This window comes from Neoarius graeffei, chromosome 20 (assembly GCF_027579695.1).
Source record: "Neoarius graeffei isolate fNeoGra1 chromosome 20, fNeoGra1.pri, whole genome shotgun sequence".
NCBI classification, from domain to species: Eukaryota; Metazoa; Chordata; class Actinopteri; order Siluriformes; family Ariidae; genus Neoarius; species Neoarius graeffei.
Genome location: NC_083588.1, coordinates 32,246,696 through 32,265,907, shown reverse-complemented (window position 1 = coordinate 32,265,907; position 19,212 = coordinate 32,246,696). Strand labels below are relative to the sequence as shown.

General features: G+C 40.7%; 1 protein-coding gene and 1 long non-coding RNA gene across 11 annotated transcripts in view; one reads left to right on the top strand and one right to left on the bottom strand.

Annotated features, from left to right (window-relative positions):
* recql5 (RecQ helicase-like 5) overlaps positions 1–19,212 on the bottom strand; it is a 141,450-nt gene that overhangs the window by 97,346 nt on the left and 24,892 nt on the right. For all 10 annotated transcript variants that reach the window (XR_009650849.1, XR_009650850.1, XR_009650851.1 and 7 more), the window contains exon 7: positions 14,444–14,526. Coding sequence is in view for 6 of the 10 variants with exons in the window: in XM_060901499.1 (XP_060757482.1) it covers positions 14,444–14,526 (83 nt within the window). In the remaining 4 variants the exon portion in view is untranslated. The remainder of the gene's footprint in view (positions 1–14,443; positions 14,527–19,212) is intronic.
* On the top strand, positions 3,224–13,956 carry LOC132868542 (uncharacterized). The gene is made up of 3 exons (XR_009650853.1): positions 3,224–3,690; positions 9,420–9,620; positions 13,252–13,956. It is a non-coding gene; the product is annotated as an uncharacterized LOC132868542 (long non-coding RNA).

Genomic DNA, 19,212 nt, shown 5'->3' with positions numbered 1-19,212 from the left:
CTTACTATACCTCCTAAACAGATCATTTTTCATTGACTGTACCCTTAGTCCATGATATAATACATCCTGATACTGATGTACTTATTGATACTTCAACACACTTCTGTAAGTCGCTCTGGACAAGGGCATCTGCGAAATGGCATAAATGTAATTTTTTTTTCTTTTTGACCAGTAGTACCCTACTTTCTCCTGCTCAAACCTGAGCAGCATCAACAGAGAAAATGTCAACCATGTGGACATTCGGCAAACAATCTTTAAAAGGATTATATTGAAAATGTACTGATTTTATTTTATTGTTTTCACTACTGTAGCCACCTCAGTTTAGTTGAGTTTCTATGATTGTCAGTGCTGATAAGCAAGTTCCTGACTGCACAGCTGATATTATTACACCCTGCTGCACACTCCTTAAAAGTAAAATGGTGGAAATGGTCTTTTCAATCCAACACACACACACACACACACACACACACCAAAAAAAAAAAAAAAAAAAGTGTCTGTTCTGGGCCATTATATTATTTATTTCCATGTTAAACTGCAACCTAAGAAAAATCAATATTGCACAAACCTGGTAGAAGAGAGTTTTACCAGGTTGCATATATACAATATATATATATATATATATATATATATATATATATATATATATATATATATATATATATATATATACACACACACACACACACACACATACATACACACACAGTTAGGTCCATATATATTTGGACACGGACACAAATTTTGTTTTTTTTACCTGTTTACTGAAACATATTCAAGTTATAGTTATATAATGGACATGGACATAAAGTCCAGACTTTCAGCTTTCATTTGAGGGTATCCACATTAAAATTGGATGAAGGGTTTAGGTGTTTCAGCTCCTTAACATGTGCCACCCTGTTTTTAAAGGGACCAAAAGTAATTGGACAATTGACTCAAAGGCTATTTCATGGGCAGATGTGGGCAATTCCTTCGTTATGTCATTCTCAGTTAAGCAGATAAAAGGCCTGGAGTTGATTTGAGGTGTAGTGCTTGCATTTGGAAGATTTTGCTGTGAAGAAAACATGCGGTCAAAGGAGCTCTTCATGCAGGTGAAACAAGCCATCCTTAAGCTGCGAAAACAGAAAAAAACCATCCAAGAAATTGCTACAATATTAGGAGTGGCAAAATCTACAGTTTAAGAAAGAAAGAAAGAAAGAACGAAAGAAAGAACGAAAGAAAGAACGAAAGAACGAAAGAAAGAACGAAAGAACGAAAGAAAGAAAGAAAGAAAGAAAGAACGAAAGAACGAAAGAACGAAAGAAAGAAAGAACGAAAGAACGAAAGAACGAAAGAAAGAAAGAAAGAAAGAACTGGTGAACTCATCAGTGCAAAAAGACCTGGACACCTATAGAAGACAACAGTGGTGGATGATCGCAGAATAATTTCCATGGTGAAGAGAAACCCCTCCACAACAGCCAACCAAGTGAACAACACTCTCCAGGAGGTAGGCACATCAATATCCAAATCTGCCAAAAAGAGAAGACTGCATGAAAGTAAATACAGAGGGTTCAGTGCACGGTGCAAGCCACTTATAAGCCTCAAAAATAAAAAGGCTAAACTGGACTTTGCTAAAAAACATCTAAGAAAGCCAGCACAGTTCTGGAAGAACATTCTTTGGACAGATGAAACCAAGATCAACCTCTACCAGAATGATGGAAAGAAAAAAGCATGGCAAAGGCGTGGTACAGCTCATGATCCAAAGCATACCACATCATCTGTAAAACACGGCAGAGGCAGTGTGATGGCTTGGGCATGCATGGCTGCCAGTGGCACTGGGTTACTAGTGTTTATTGATGATGTGACACAGGACAGAAGCAGCCGGATGAATTCTGAGGTATTCAGAGACATACTGTGTGCTCAAATCCAGCCAAATGTAGCCAAACTGATTGGTCAGCATTTCATAATACAGATGGACAATGACCCAAAACATAAAGCCAAAGCAACCCAGGAGTTTATTAAAGCAAAGAAGTGGAATATTCTTGAATGACCAAGTCAGTCACCTGATCTCAACCCAATTGAGCATGCATTTCACTTGTTAAAGACTAAACTTCAGACATAAAGGCCCACAAACAAACAGCAACTGAAAACTGCTGCAGTAAAAGCCTGGCAGAGCATTAAAAAGGAGGAAACACAGCATCTGGTGATGTCCATGAGTTCAAGACTTCAGGCAGTCATTGCCAACAAAGGGTTTTCAACTAAGTATTAGAAATGAACATTTTATTTACAATTATTTAATTTGTCCAATTACTTTTGAGCCCCTGAAATGAAGGGATTGTGTTTAAAAAAAATGCTTTAGTTCCTCACATTTTTATGCAATCATTTTGTTCAACCCACTGAATTAAAGCTGAAAGTCTGAACTTCAACTGCATCTGAATTGTTTTGTTCAAAATTCATTGTGGTAATCTACAGAACCAAAATTAGAATACACACACACACACACTGTATATGCACTCTTTTTCTACCAGGTTTGTGCAATATTGATTTTTCTCAGGTTGCAAGAAGTTTCCGTGTGTGTGATTTTATATATCACACACACACACACACACGGAAACTTCTTTCCATAGCTCACACCAGAAGGTTTCAGGTTACACCAGTGTCAGAGAGCTCGCACGGAGACTGGGGGCTCAAACTCAGCCCTCAATGAAACCAGCTTGCGTACAGTAAACTTCACGGTGATCTCACAAAAGGCTTCTGTGTGCCACATTTCTCCAACACAGTGACAACTTCAAGAACAGAGCCACTATTAAATAGTCCAGTTAAGTAGTAGTGCAAATATCTATCACAGTTTTATTGTTCACTTGTTGATTTCATAATGGAAAGTTTCACAATAGTGTTGAACCTCTTAAACAAAACTGACATGATAAAAAATGGCCACACGGTGGAGGAATGCCTCAAGCAGAAAACTAGCAAAGGTTTTTGTTTTTTTTTTAAAGTTAAGATGCGTGGCAGTCTGTTAGGAAATCTTTACTTCATTTGCATTTATATAGCCAAGACACCCCTTTTGTCAAATTTCAATTCCCTAATTCCAAGCAACATAAACACACCTTTACTGCTGTACAGGACAGAAAGCAACAAACAAAAACCATATTCTTATGCTACCAGAATAGTTTTTGAATTAGAAGACAGGAAGAAGAAAAAAAAAAAAGGAGTTTCCAGGGTGATCAGAAGGGAGGAGAAGTAGGCAGTCCTGCGGAGACAAAAGAGGGGTGTGTGGGGTGAGAGAGGTAAACAGAGAAAGAGAAGGAGGACAAAACAGAGAGAGAGACTCTTGTGGAGAGAATGTAAAGACGACCTAAAACTGAATTCTGGCTATGAAGAGGGGGGAAGACCAGACTGAAAAATACAACCCACATGCATGTTAAGCAGTTGGTTATTCAACAGAACAACAGCCTTAACTGCGCGACAGCATTTGGAGAACTGCCTGCATTAAACAAGTCCAGCAAGAGAAGGCAATAAACTGGGGAGAAGAGGGAAAAAAACCCTTCGGAATGAGACAAACATAAGCGAAACAAGACTGGACAGCAGTCAAAAGGCAGCCTGTACACAACTCTGGAGGAGTTAAACAGTCAGCCAGGCTACTTGTAAATTCCTAAAATCAACTGCTGGAACTGGAGCAAGGGAAAAAGGGGCAGAACATTCATCTCCCCTCAGGTAAGGGAGGAATCCCTTGTTTTGTTAATGCAAACTAGTTCAGCTAGTTAAAGCAATGCTGCAATCACAAAGTCAGTCATGCCGAATTTACGTATGAGAAAAATAAATGTCTTCACATACTTGAGGACTGGTTCGGGGGGGGGGACGGACAAACAAACCACACACCACCACTGAATTCCTTTTACAAATCTGACTACATTCAAACACCTGCTGCATTCCTTTCAAACAAGGAATGTGCAAGAAATCCACGACACTTTTCCAACAGTTATTCTTGTCCAACTGGGCTGTTGCATTTGCTTTCTAAAGTCCACTGCCTGTGCATTGCTGTTCAAACAGAACACAAAACCAAACATAGAAACTACACAGGGTGCGGAAACAGAAATGCCAAAACAGTGTGGCCAAGTCAGGTGATCGGTATCTGTTCATGGCCACACCTGTACTGATGGATAAATGGAGCCGAAATGCAAAAGCACTTTTGCACGCTATGCTTTATATATTATGTTTACTTACAGACGAAACCTTCATTGAGCTAAAAGTCTACATACTGCTTACATACTAAACCTTTACACACTGTTTATACATGCTAAACTTTTATATGCACTGCCTACATTCAACTGAACAAACATACAACATATTTACAACTAACTTGTATACTTGCATACTATTTTTACATTCAAACAAACAAAAAAAAAACCCACAGCAAACAACTAATTTGCATACTGTTTACAGACTTTTGCACTAAGTCTTTACATGTTCACATATATATATAAAATCTTTACAAGCTGTTTACACCCTTCTATATTCAAATTCATTGTTTACGTAAGTTTACATACTTTTAGACAAAACTTTTACACACTTACAAACTAAATGTCTTAATGTAAATGTTATGTACTAAAGCTCTTCATAATATGTTTCTGTGATGTTAAACCAGTACAAACGCAGCTCTTATCCCTTTAAACCAGTGTTTAAAGTTGCACTGTCGTGACCTCCAATCTATCCAAACTGTTGCATAATCAATTTTGAATATGGTGTCCAATTCAGATCCGGAGCGCCTACATCTTAGATCTAGTTGTTGCTTTTGATGCCTGTAGCCTTTCAAATTAAAAAGGTGTATCCCCCTATAGAGTCCTTTTTCTCCACACTGTGGCAACCACACCCTGTGATATACGCCTTGATGGAACACACCCAACCTCACTCCACCACAAGTCGTCCCAAAAAAAGCATGCTGGATGATAGGTCTACATCATTTTAACCATCAGGTTCTCTTCTGTTTGGCTGAAGCATCACACATCTGCAGTTGCACAGAAAAGCCACGCCTGTAGGAAATGTGCTCGGTCTGTTGATCATGCATGACAAAACAGGACAGGAACAAACTGCAGCGAACAGTAAGGTCAGCAGAAAGGATAATCAGTGCTCCCCTGGCCCAGCCTCCAGGATTTGTACATTTCACGAACCATTGGAACTACGGAATTGGGTTTCCGGTAGACCTCGATGCTCAGGCTTCTGTCTTGTCTAATGTGTACATCACAATCCAAGAAGGCTAGATTATTCCCACTGATGTCCTCCCGAGTGAAGCTGATGTTAATATCCACTGCATTGATGTGCTTAGAGAAGGCTTCCACCTCATGGGTTTTGATTTTAACCCAGGTGTCATCCACATCAACTTCACTCGGGAGGACGTCAGTGGGAATAATCTAGCCTTCTTGGATTGTGATGTACACATTAGACAAGACAGAAGCCTGAGCATCGAGGTCTACCGGAAACCCACACACACACACAGACCAGTACCTACTCTTTGACTCTCACCACCCACTGGAACATAAACTGGGGGTCATTAGGACCTTGCAACACAGGGCTCAGAATATCCCTACAACAATAGAGGGAAAAGAGAAGGAGCAGAATCACATCAAGAAAGCACTTCAGAACTGCAGGTATCCCAACTGGTCTTTCCTCAAGAGCAAAAAAAGGAACAGAATGGACAAGGAGGATAACAGGAACAAACGCAAGAACATTGTCATTCCCTACATTTCTGGTCTATCTGAGAAACTCAGGAGGATCTTCTAGGTGGGGTTTACATTAGACCGTATCAGCGGATCATCAGATTAACGTTTTTAAAACGATTAGCGTGCACACAGCAACGCCAATACACGATTCGCGTGCACACAGCAACGCCAATACACGGATACGCTCGGCTCCGCAGGCATCCTGCGCTCCAAAACACTCCGCCCTGAACAGCGAGTGCCCTCTGGAGGGTGCGCACTCCGGCCCTGCGCAGCTCACAAAGCCCGCGAGTGAAGCACACGAGCAGTGATTCGGGACTGAGCCGCTGTGTGTGTGATCCCAGTGCATATCGGGCATGCGCGTCACTTACCACTTGCAAGTGGAAGGATGGCAAGCCTAAAGACAATCATAACTACACAATGGGCAGTATTTGCATCAGTATTTGCAGTATTTTCATACTTTTATACTCTTTACTGAAAGGTGATACAAGGCGGAAGTCCGCGCCGTTTTTCAGCAGTCGCGTCACATGACCAACGCCAGCGAATCAGGAAGGTGGATGTCACAGTGACGTTGTCCAATGATGACGCCAGCTAGAGCTCAGCACAGCGTATCCACGTATTCTCAATGTTTACACAGCACCGGACCAGACACGATCTGGATTGAATACGTGGACCCTGGCGGATTCCCGTTTCCCGGCGTTTCCAGGCGTTTTAATGTAAACGGACAGTGCATCCGCGAAGAAAACGAGACAGATACGGTCTAATGTAAACTTGGCCCTACAAACACAACATTCCGGTACATTTCAGACCCAGTAACAACCTGAAGCAGAAACTGGTCCACCCTAAGGACAGAATACCCAGACACAAACAGGACAACGTAGTGTATGCCATTCAGTGCAGTGAGGAATGCACGGACTCATATATTGGGGAAACAAAACAACTGCTTCACAGGCACATGGCTCAACACAGGAGAGCCAGTTTCTCAGGCCAGGACTCTGCTGTCTACCTTCATCTTAACAACAAAGGACACTCATTTCAGGATTGCAACATATGCATTTTAGCCAGAGAGGATCGTTGGTATGAACGAGGAGTTAAAGAAGCCATTTTTGTCAACCTGGAACGGCCATCACTGAACAGAGGTGGGGGTCTAAGACATCATTTATCAGCCACCTACAATACAGTCCTTTGCACACTTCCCAGACAACTGAATGCACACCAAATCCCAGCTGTTTTCAGTGACTCACAGGAGGACAGCGAGAATCAGCAATCCATTGATCACCCTAACGGGCAATCCTTTGATCATCCTAACGACTCTCGAGGCCGTTCACAACCAGCCCCCAGTGACCCCCACCAACAGGATGACTCAATTACCCCTTTTCCACCAAATCAGTTCCAGGGCTGGTTCGGGGCCAGTGCTGGTGCTGGTTCACAACTCGTTCAACTTGCGAACCAGCTGAGAACCAGTTTGCTTTTCCATAGCTCACGGTGCCACGTTATTACGTCGGTGTATACGTCAGTTACGTCGCTACGTTTGCTTAAACCTTGGCGCGAATATCGAAGCAAAAACAACACGGAAGAAGCAGCAGCAGCAACAACAACAACAACAATAATAATGGCTGACTTCGCGTTTGTACAGCTGCTGCTTCTCGTTGCTTAAAAATGGCAATCTTTCGCGGTCTTGTTATTGTTATCGGTCTTAACAACTCCGCCCCCCGCTGATGTAAGCGGTTCTTTCCTCTGGCCCAGCAGAGAGTTGGTGCTAGCCTGGAACCAGTTTTTCTGGCCCCAGAGCCAGTTCTTTGTCAGTGGAAACAGAAAACCCGGTTCCAAACTAAGCACTGACCCCGAACCAGCCCTGGAACTGCTTTGGTGGAAAAGGGGCAATTAACACCTTAGATGAGCTTTTCATCCATGAGAGGATAAATACCTGATGCTCACTACCAGTCAGATACCCCTTTTCCACCAAATCAGTTCCAGGGCTGGTTCGGAGCCAGTGCTGATGCTGGTTCACAACTCGTTCAACTTGCGAGCCAGCTGAGAACCAGCTCGCTTTTCCATCGCTCGCGGTGCTAAGAGAAGACACGTCATTATGTTGCTGTATACGTCAGTTACGTCATTGTATACGTCATTACGTCGCTGTATACGTCAGTTACGTCGCTACGTTTGCATAAACCTTGGCGTGAATATTGAAGCAAAAACAACGCGGAAGAAGCAGCAGCAACAACAATAACAATAATGGATGACTTCGTGTTTGTACAGCTGCTGCTTCTCATCGCTTAAAAATGGCGATCTTTCGCGGTCTTGTTATTGTTGTCGGTCTTAACAACTCCGCCCCCTCCCCCGCTGATGTAATCGGTTCTTTCCTCTGGCCCAGCAGAGAGTTGGTGCTAGCTTAGAACCAGTTTTTCTGGCCCCAGAGCCAGTTCTTTGTCAGTGGAAACAGAAAACCCGGTTCCAAACTAAGCACTGGCCCCGAACCAGCCCTAGAACTGCTTTGGTGGAAAAGGGGCAAGACAGAACTGAAGAAGCCTTTCGGATGAGAGGTGAAACGTCTTCAAGAATCTTCAAGCAAGTCCAGTTGCTCTCTTTTACCACCCACAGTTTACTATGACCTGGATGACTGAGAATCTTCACAGACATTGAGTGGAATAACCGTTTTATTCTATCCACATTCACTGGATTTTGAGAAAGAGCATTTTTATTTTTTGCAAATTTCATAAATTTAAAAAAAAAACAAAAAAACACCACTTTATACAAAACATCCGGCAAAATAATTTCTACTTAGAATGTAAACAAACCAGCTAAATGACAGTAGCAATTTTGGGGAAAATGTTATAATAATAATTCTTGGGGGGGGGAGGGGAGATGTGTTCTTTCTAATCAAAATACTTTCATTTCATATATGGGGGGGGTTTTTGGTAATATGGGGTTTTCTTCTTCTTTAGGGTTTTTTTGACTGTTGGCAAATCAACTTGAAGGTGCGTTACCGCCACCGATTGGGTTAGAGTGTGGAGCAGGAGATATTTGTGGGGGTGGAATGACTATTCTTTTAGCCATTTCTGTTTCTTTTAAATACTTGATAATTTTTGTGGTTTTGTTTTTGAGTAGATTTTTTGTTTTGCCCTCAGTTGGTTCAGCAACACATGCTGCCATTTTGTTTTTCCTCTACTCGTGGTACATGAGCTGATTGGCTACTCTACTACTAGGCTATCAAAGTGCATAATTGCTCATATCCAGTGAATGTGGTCAAAATAAATTAGTTATTTAGATTACTGGTAGATATTGTATACAGATATTTTATACATTGTGTATAAAGTAGTTATTGTACATTATGAATATTGGATATATAGTTATACTAGTTATTGTAGTTTGCATATTTATATTGTGCAATGTCTATACTGTCCATATTGTACAGTCCATATGTACATTTCTCTTATATTAAATATACATATTCACACTTTTTTTTTCCTCCTGTATCACTATAGACACACCAACTACTAGAACCAAATGCCTCGTGTGTCTCAACATACTTGGCCAATAAACATGATTCTGATGATGACACATGACATGAACAAACAGAGTAGATTTTGTAACTACAGCTGATAGTCTGTTACATATTAGTAAGGACACATTTAGGTATAGTATGCAATGAGTGAGAGATCCAAGTAAAGCTTGAATTTCCACTGGGGCCATGTGAGACTATAAATGACACCAACTCTGTTTTGGCAGGAGGCCATCCAGATTAGGAACAGAGCCAGCGCATTGGTCCGAATACGTCTACTTGTTACTGACAGCTGTGCCCAAACAAGAGAATGGATGCCAGACAGCAAGTACTTGACATCCTCCAAAACATCTGGACCAAGCTACAGACTCTCCCTGAAGCAAACTCAATTGAGATAGGAGGCTTCATCATCCTCCTCATCTTCGTTTGTAAGTGACATGTCTGAAATCTATATTTGATTGATTGATTGATTGATTGATTGATTGATTGACTGACGGATGGACATGCATATGGACTGTTTTACAATCATGATTGCCTTTTTGATTAATACCAACCAACTCCTGCAACCATGTCCAGTATATACAGTACTGTGCAAAAGTCTTAGGCACAAGTAAAGAAATGCTGTAGATCAAAAATGGCTTAAAAAAAAAAAAACATTAAAAAAACAATACTATAAACAGCAGCAAGCCAAAATAAATGAAACAATCAATATTTGGTGTGAGATGACCCTTTGCATAAATAAATAAATAAATAAATAAGTCATCTCAGGTACAATGAGTTCAGTTTCATAAGGAAATGAGCTGTAGGTTTTACTGAGCATCTTACAGAACCAGCCACAATTCTTCTGGACACTGTCACAGTTGCTTCTTAATTTTGCAGCAAAACCCTGCAAACTTCATTATGTTTTCTTTTTTCATCTGAAAAGTGGTCTCTTATGTAATATGCTGCTCAGATACAAAACATTTTTCTGTAACATTTAATTTTGTGCTGGAAAACAAACGTTTGGAACTCTAAAATGTTTTTGTACATTGTGTATAATGTAGTTATTGTACATTATGAATACTGGATATAATAGTTATACTAGTTATTGTAGTTTGCATATTTATTATATTGTGCAATGTCTATACTGTCCATACTGACTCGATAATGTAAAAGTCATAAAATAGAAATCTATAACAAAGTTTGTATGAAAAAAATATATAAGGTGCCTAAGACTTTTGCACAGTACTGTATATGCTGGAGGAGTTTTTCATACCTTATTTTACAGGGAGGGTGGCACGGTGGTGTAGTGGTTAGCGCTGTCGCCTCACAGTAAGAAGGTCCAGGTTCGAGCCCCGTGGCCGGCGAGGGCCTTTCTGTGCGAAGTTTGCATGTTCTCCCCGTGTCCGCGTGGGTTTCCTCCGGGTGCTCCGGTTTCCCCCACAGTCCAAAGACATGCAGGTTAGGTTAACTGGTGACTCTAAATTGACCGTAGGTGTGAATGTGAGTGTGAATGGTTGTCTGTGTCTATGTGTCAGCCCTGTGGTGACCTGGCGACTTGTCCAGGGTGTACCCCGCCTTTCGCCCGTAGTCAGCTGGGATAGGCTCCAGCTTGCCTGTGACCCTGTAGAACAGGATAAAGTGGCGAGAGATAATGAGATGAGATTTTACAGGGACACACAAGACCTACCTACAGCAGTAATGTCTCTTAAAAGTTCTTACAAATATGCTTGTATGAGTCAAATGCAGGCTCCCTAACCACCACAATTTAGCTCATATACCATATACAATTTAAGGTTAAAAGCACATATTAATGCATCAGTAATGGACATTAAATTAATAGTAACAAAAAGACAAAAAGTGTTGAATGCGTCTTAGTAAATTTTACCTTCTACCAAAACAGAAAAAATGCATCAACTGAGTTGAGTGTATTGGGTTTTAAGTGATTTGAGTGGAAGGTGCTGGTAAAGGCTTGGTTCACAGTTAATTCTCTGATGTAACCAAGTCTAGATAAATACCGTATGTGGCTCGATTAACATTTCCAGATATCTCATCTCATTATCTCTAGCCACTTTATCCTGTTCTACAGGGTCACAGGCAAGCTGGAGCCTATCCCAGCTGACTACAGGCGAAAGGCTGGGTACACCCTGGACAAGTTGCCAGGTCATCACAGGGCTGACACATAGACACAGACAACCATTCACACTCACATTCACACCTACGGTCAATTTAGAGTCACCAGTTAACCTAACCTGCATGTCTTTGGACTGTGGGGAAAACCGGAGCACCCGGAGGAAACCCACGCAGACACGGGGAGAACATGCAAACTCCGCACAGAAAGGCCCTCGTCGGCCACGGGGCTTGAACCCGGACCTTCTTGCTGTGAGGCGACAGTGCTAACCACTAGACCACCGTGCCACCCTTTCCAGATCTCTTTTAGTTAAATGTTTTGCCAGTGTGTGTAAGTGCTCGTCTCTGTTTCGATGACGTGAAGATGCAGGAACATGACAGACATTTTGACAGCTGATACCTGATAATAAACTGAATTGATTACACTTATGCCTGTTTCATCAGGTACATATGGCACGTATGTATCCAATAACTTGATCAAAAGCATGATATTCATTGCATGAGAACAGCACAAATAGCTCGCCAGGTTGAATTGGTGCTGCATCATCAAGACGTTTTTGAAAACAGATTGCTTAAGAGCTAGGTTTCTAAATCCAGCATATCCATCCATTATCTGTAGCCGCTTATCCTGTCCTACAGGGTCGCAGGCACCTGGAGCCTATCCCAGCTGATTATGGGCGAGAGGCGGGGTACACCATGGACAAGTCGCCAGGTCATCGCAGGGCTGACAGACACACAGACAACCATTTCACACTCACATTCACACCTACAGTCAATTCAGAGCCACCAATTGGCCTAACTTGCATGTCTTTGGACTGTGGGGGAAACCAGAGCACCCGGAGGAAACCCACGCGGACAGCATGAAAACTCCACACAGAAAGGCCCTCGTCGGCCGCTGGGCTTGAACCCAGGACCTTCTTGCTGTGAGGCGACAGTGCTAACCACTACACCACCGTGCTGCCCCCAGCATATATCCAAATCACAAAAAAATAAAATAAAATAAAAGGTTGTGCCTTTGGTTGTCCTTTTGAGAAGATGGGCGACAATACAAAATGCAAGAAAACAGATGCATTAGATTCCAGGGCCATTTAAGGTTGGACAAAAAACGTGTGATGTTTTTCTGATTATATTAAATAGCTCTGGATTTTGAGACACACTAATAATTAGCTGCTCCTCCATTCTAACTAGTGAGGACTGAGGAGTAGTAAGTAATCAACGTTTTTGTCACTGATCATCTGTTGGTGGCCTTATACCACACGATCTTTGCAGGTAGACACCAAGGCACGATTAGAAATGATCATAAATAAAATATTTCTATTTTGTTTCACTAAAATATATTTAAGCTTTCTGAAAACAGAGATGCTAAAGTATACAACTAGCAGAAAAACTTAATTTTGGTCAAAACCTGTTTTCTAGAATTCAGCCACAGTGGTATTGCAGGAGTTTTTCCCGTACAGATGCATTTATTACAATAAAGAGAAAGTGGGGAGCCACACTGAGGTTGAGTAACACATGCAGATGAAACTACATTAAAAAAAAAAAGTCTAACTAGGTTTGCTGTCAGAATAACATGAAAAAAGAGGATACTTTTTTTGCGGGGTTTTTTTTTTGCTATGAACAATGCCCACTGAGATGTGTTAATCTTACAGGCTGGAAAAATGTAATTTTCTGAAACCGCCAGAAGCACTGCACACTAATGCATTCTCACAGTTTTCTTTCTCTCTCTGCCATAACACTTTGGGTGAGAAACTACAGTCACTATGGGTGTCTGTCATTTTTCACCCAAAGTGCTGGAGCACAGCTTGTCCAAGCTTGTTTGAAATCAAAAATATTGTATTGATAAATATGGCTTGGAAGATCTATCAAGAACTTTAAATCTTCCTGAACCCCTTGTATTTAACTTGCCTACTTAAGACACAAAATGTCCAATAAAGTGTTATTTTCTTTCAGTGACATTCCTGGCCTTGGTGGTGTTTGCTTGTGCACAGTGCTGCTGTAGCTGTGGACGAGGCCCGAGAAAAAACAACTCTGTCATCTGAACTGTCTCTACAGTCCAGTCAACCATGGAGAGATACCAGACAATGAAAGAGGGACAGAGAAAAGAAGGGACGGATAGAGGTCACTACAAAAGCTTTGGGGAAATTAGTTTTTGCACTGGGCTTTTTCACGCCTGCCCCCATGACACAGTAAAAATTAAAAAGAAAGAAGTAAAGTCTGAGGAGAGAGAATGGTCTTCTCAGCTCTCTGGTGTCAACTGAAGGAACTTGAGAATATACAGAGTGCACTAAAACACACCCAAAATGTGGCTTTTACTCTTTCACATATATGTGATGCTTGTGAATAATCTCACAAATGTAATCTGTACTATAACTTTGAGGTATGTATGAGTGCAATGGATCAGGGAAGGAGCGTCAAAGCTATGCAAGTCAACTGGAACAGGAAGTGGCGGCTCAGTGATTATGGCTGTGGGCTAACGACTGAAAGGTCATGAATTTAAATCCTAGAATGACCAAGCTCACCATTGTTGGGTCCATGAGCAAGAACCTTAACTCTCCCCTGCTCAGTTGGATCTTCTCTCAATTTTCACTTTAAATAAAAGCATCAACCAAATGAGCAAATGTACAAATGAAATAAATTTGGGACTGTTGGGATGAACAGCAGAGCTAATGCAGTTCTTTATTTATTCAATTTTTAAAAATCTGTATTATTTGACTAAAAGTATCAAGGTAGGCACTACAAGTAAGATTTTTTTTTTTTACAGCTAATACATAAAGTGATCCTTGTAAGAGTTCCAATCATATCTAAACTTTAAATTATTATTTTTTTAAATTATCATACTTCATAATTAATCTTCATCTTATAGAATTTTTTTCAAAATACAATCATTGTGGTCAGATTTATTGTTAAATATTCCCAACATGTCTCCATATGTTTAAAAACACAGTCAACTATATCAAAGAATTTTAGCTCACTGAATCTTACATGTAGCACCTTTAAGTGTTATTAATTGAAACAATTTATAATAAAATGTTCCTTTCTTTTATGTAAATCTACCTAAAGCCTACAAGACATTCAATAAATACAAAATCAATTAACTGCCAAGTTTACAAAAAAAAAAAAAGTGTATTGTATGAAATCCTACCCCTCTTGTTCACAGAAAGCAACCATGGCCTCAAAGTCCAGCAGAGGTGCTCTATCCTGTTCCTTCTCTGAACCTCGTTTCTCCTGAAAGAAAGGGCTCTTATGAAACATTTCACACACACACACACACGACATTCAAACGATGAGTCGAAAACACGTTAAATATTAAGGGACCCCCAAGTTGTTCATCAGGCATTAAAGGACTGGCCTGAAAAGCCGGTTAGATTCCAGGCATGGCATGAACTGTATTAAACTATAAAAAGACCAACTAGGAACATGGAGTCTAAAAAAATGAGCATGTAGAGAACCACATGGATTTAATTATCTAAACTTAAGTCAGACAACAAATACAATGAGCAATACACTTCAACAAACAAACAAACAAACAAACAAACAAACAAACAAACAAACAAAACACACACTCTCTCTCTCTCTCTCTCTCTCTACGATTATTAGCATCCCTTGTAAAGATTAGCAAAAAGGGTTAGGAAACAAAAATCCACCTTTCGGTGAAGTGCCTTCATTTCACATTGAAAAAATAAGAAAAATACACCTTTTAATTGAAATAAATTTCTTCAGAGAAAAACAAATCCCTCACCAAGAAAATTATTTTCACAAAAACACAAGCACCACTATTATTGGCACCCCTGGGAAATTATAGTGAACACAATGTAACTGAAGCATGTTTCCCATTTAAATTGTACATTCTGAGTTGATTGGAGTGTGTAGGAACTTTCAAGCTGTAATCCATGACTTCCTGATTAACTGGGGTACAAACAGGAGGTGACATGGAGGCCAAGTTCCCTTAGTCATCCATCAACATGGGAAAGATAAGAGAACACACAAACCAAATGAGGCAGAAGTGTGTTGACCTTCAAAAGTCAGGGAATGGTTATTTAAAAAAAAAACATTCCCAGGGATCACTGTTGGTGAATTACAAGAAAAAGTTAAATCTTGGGGCTTCCAAGTCTCCAAAACCACATACTGTCTCCATACCAACAGATTATTTGGAAGGCCTACTTGGGGGGGGAGCCTTTTCTGTCAGTTAACCATAAATGTAAGCACCTGAAGTTTGTGAAACACTATTACAACTTTGACTGGAACCGTGTTCTCTGGTCTGATGAAACAAAAATTGAGCTTTTTGGCAATAAACACTCAAGGTGGGTTTGGTGTAAAAAGAAAAATGGGTATAATGAAAAGAACCCGATCCCAACTCTAAAATATGGTAGAAGTTCTGTGATGTTTTGGGACTGTTTTTCTTCCAAAGGCCTTAGAAACCTTGTTAGGGTCCATGGCATAATGGACTCCACGAAATACCAGGACAATACCAGCGCAAAATGTATACTATTCCTACTCATCAGGTGACATTGGGCAAATTGAAATAAATTTTCTCGACACCTGACCATCATGCCCAAAAGTAAGCCTTTCCCAAACTGAGTGGTGACACAAAGTTGGAAGCACACAGTTGTCTGGAATGTTTTTATATCCTGTAGCATTAAGATTTTTTCCTCTACTGGAACTAAGGGGCTCAAAGGTGTTCCAGTAGGACAATGCCCCTGTGTACTCAAGGAAGTCCATAAACACATGGTGTGTCAAGGTTGATGAAGAACTTGAGAGGCCTGCACAGAGCCCTGACCTCAACCTCACTGAACACCTTTGGGATGAACTAGAACACGAACTGTGTTCCAGGCCTCATCACCAGACATCAGTACCAGATATCACCTGTGGCTGAATGAGCACAAATCCCCACAATCATGTTCCAAAGTCTAGTGGAAAGCCTTTCCAGAAGAGTGGAGGTTATTATAAAGGGGAACTAAATTTAGAATGGAATGCTCAACAAACACGAGTCCTTAGGTGTCCACAAACCTTTGGCCATATAATGGATATATGATTTGGAAATCTAACCTTGAAGTATGCATCAGAATGAGATCCCACAAGATACAATTAAAAAAAATAAAAAACAAAAACAAACAAACAAAAAAAACCTCCTGTGAGTGGGCAGTTTCAACTTTCATGTGGGCATTCAGATAAGATACTTGTAGGACAAGGAAAGGCCACATTCATTAAGATGGGGCTGTACTAGAAGCAATACAGTTGCAACCAATTACATTAGTGAGCTCTTCCTGAGTCTAAGAAGGCAAAAGTTGAATTTTAACTTGAGTTCATGACTATTGAACAGCCAACAGATCTGTAAGGAAGACAAGAATCTTTGCACAGTCAAGGCTGATATAACTCAATATAAACAGGGGCCACTGGGATTTTTGCCCATTCCTCAAGGCAAAACTGCTCCAACTCCTTCAAGTTAGAGGAGTTGCGTTGGTGTACAGCAATCTTCAAGTTATGCCACAGATTCTCAATTGGATTGAGGTCTGGGCTTTGATTAGACCATTCCAAGACATTTAAATGTTTCCTTTTAAACCACTCCAGTGTAGCTTTAGCAGTATGTTTAGGGTCATTGTCCTGCTGGAATGTGAATCTTCATCACAGTCTCAAACCTGTGGCTGACTCAAACAGGTTTTCTTCCAGAATTGCCCTATATTTAATGCCATCCATCTTTCCTTCAGTCCTGACCAGCTTTCCTGTCCCTGCAGATTAAAAAATATCCCCACAGCATGATGCTGCCACCACCATGCTTCATTGCAGGAATGGTGTTCTCAGGGTGTTGGGTTTGCGCCATAGATAGCATTTCCCATGATGACCAAAGATCAATTTTTAGTCTCATTTGACTTGAGAATCTTCTTCCATGTGTTTGGGGAGTCTGCCACATGCTGTTGGGCAAACTCCAAACGTGTTTTCTTAAGCAATGTCTTTTCTGGCCACTCTTCCATAAAGCCCCACTCTATGGAGCATGGGCGATTGCTCTAAGACAACAAGGGAGACTCAGCCTCCTCTAAAAATGACGAACATCGAACATTGTGTAGGATTTATTGCGCTAGGCTTATGTTATAGCCGACCTTATAACATTGCTATTTCAGATCCAGAATCATAGAAATATATATGTGCTCAACCCACTACAGTGCAAAATCATTCCGTTATAACTTTAATGTGTGCGTGAGTTTTTCCCCCTCGTGACAGCGCGATGCAGCGCAGCCTCAGTGGACTTCAATGGCATTTGGGAGCTATGCACTTTTCAATATCAAAATGCAAGACGGTTATTGGACAAATACTGCGAAAATGCCCGCCCACGGACTCCCAGCCTCACATGGGAGGGACATGGCAGTTTCCGCGAGGAGACTGGTGATTGGTGAAAGCGGCCAGATATTTTCTTTGATTGACAGCTCGTTTCAACTATAGACAGGCAGCGGTGAATTTCAGTTCAGTCCCATGCGGATTCGCAAGTGCTGTGGTGTATTGTAAGAGATCAGCTTACATTTCGATTTCATTCATTACATATGGTTTCTACCAGTTTTTTTAGTTTGTATATATTTTCATTGTAAATAAAGTGTAAATATAGTGTTGTCAAGTTTGCTATCTTAGTTCCAGAAATTTCGTTTATTTGAGTGACTGAACTTGAACTTGAGGGGGCTAGTCAGCTAGCAAGAAAGCTGCGCACGGATGCCAAGCATTGCTGGTTTAATTTTGGCGAAGCCATTTGCCAGTCTTCCTTTCGAGGAAAAAATTAAAATTAAAGAGCAGGGTAGACCAACGCCTCAAATTGACTTGGTGAAAAAGGTAGGGAATAATACTCGTTCCTTTCAGCTCTCCTGGTACGAGAAAGTGAATTGGCTAACAGCAAGTGACCCACATCAACAACAGTAAATAGGCTACTTTAGTAATATGTCATGGATGGACCAAAAATATAGAATCTATTTAAAATGTTTATGCTGAGTATATTATATTGGAATATATATTTTTCTGGATATGAATTAAACACAGCTACAATTTGGAAAACATTTTTAAACAAAAACACAGCCGAGAACATTTCACACTACAGACCTGGATTAAAAGTGAAGGGTTATCAAAATTGTCAATAAAACATTTCTCAGTCAAAATAAGTAAAATATAGGGAAAGTGTCATTGAATGAAATGTGTGGCACCCAGCTCTACTGCTGAGGTTCCTGACAAAGAGCTGCTTTCAATAATGATCAATTTTTAAACAACATGCCACAATTTTAAAATATAAAATGTTAAAATATACCCCTCCCCCCCAACACCACCATCATGTATATTGGACAGTAGGCTAATGGGCCAAAAGAACCTGCTATTTCACAGTTTGTGATGCTGCCAACAATCAGCCAGATCAGAGGCAAGAGCATGGGCAAAATTGATGTTTTTTCTTTTAAAATCTGGAAATATCGTAACCGACCAGCCTCCCCTGTTTGAAAGACTACCAGCCGCCACTGCTATGGAGTGTACGGCTTAAAATGGTCCTATGGACAGAAACTCCCATCTCCACTGTGGATCTTTGCAGCTCCTTCAGTGTTATCTTTGGTATCTTTGTTGCATCTCTGATTAATGCCCTCCTTGCCCGGTCTGTGAGTTTTGGTGGGTGGCCTTCTCTTGTCAGGTTTGTAGTGGTGCCATATTCTTTCCATTTTGCTATAATGGATTTAATGGTGCTCCCTCGGATATTCAAAGTTTGGGATATTTCTTTATAACCCAACCCAGATCTATACTTCTTCACAACTTTGTTTCTGACCTGTTTGGAGGCTCCTTGGTTTTCATGTTGTTTGCTTAGTAGTGTTGCAGAGTCAAGGTCCTTCCAGAACAGGTTGATCTAGACATCATGTGATAGCTCATATGACATTGATAGGTGGATCTTAATCAACT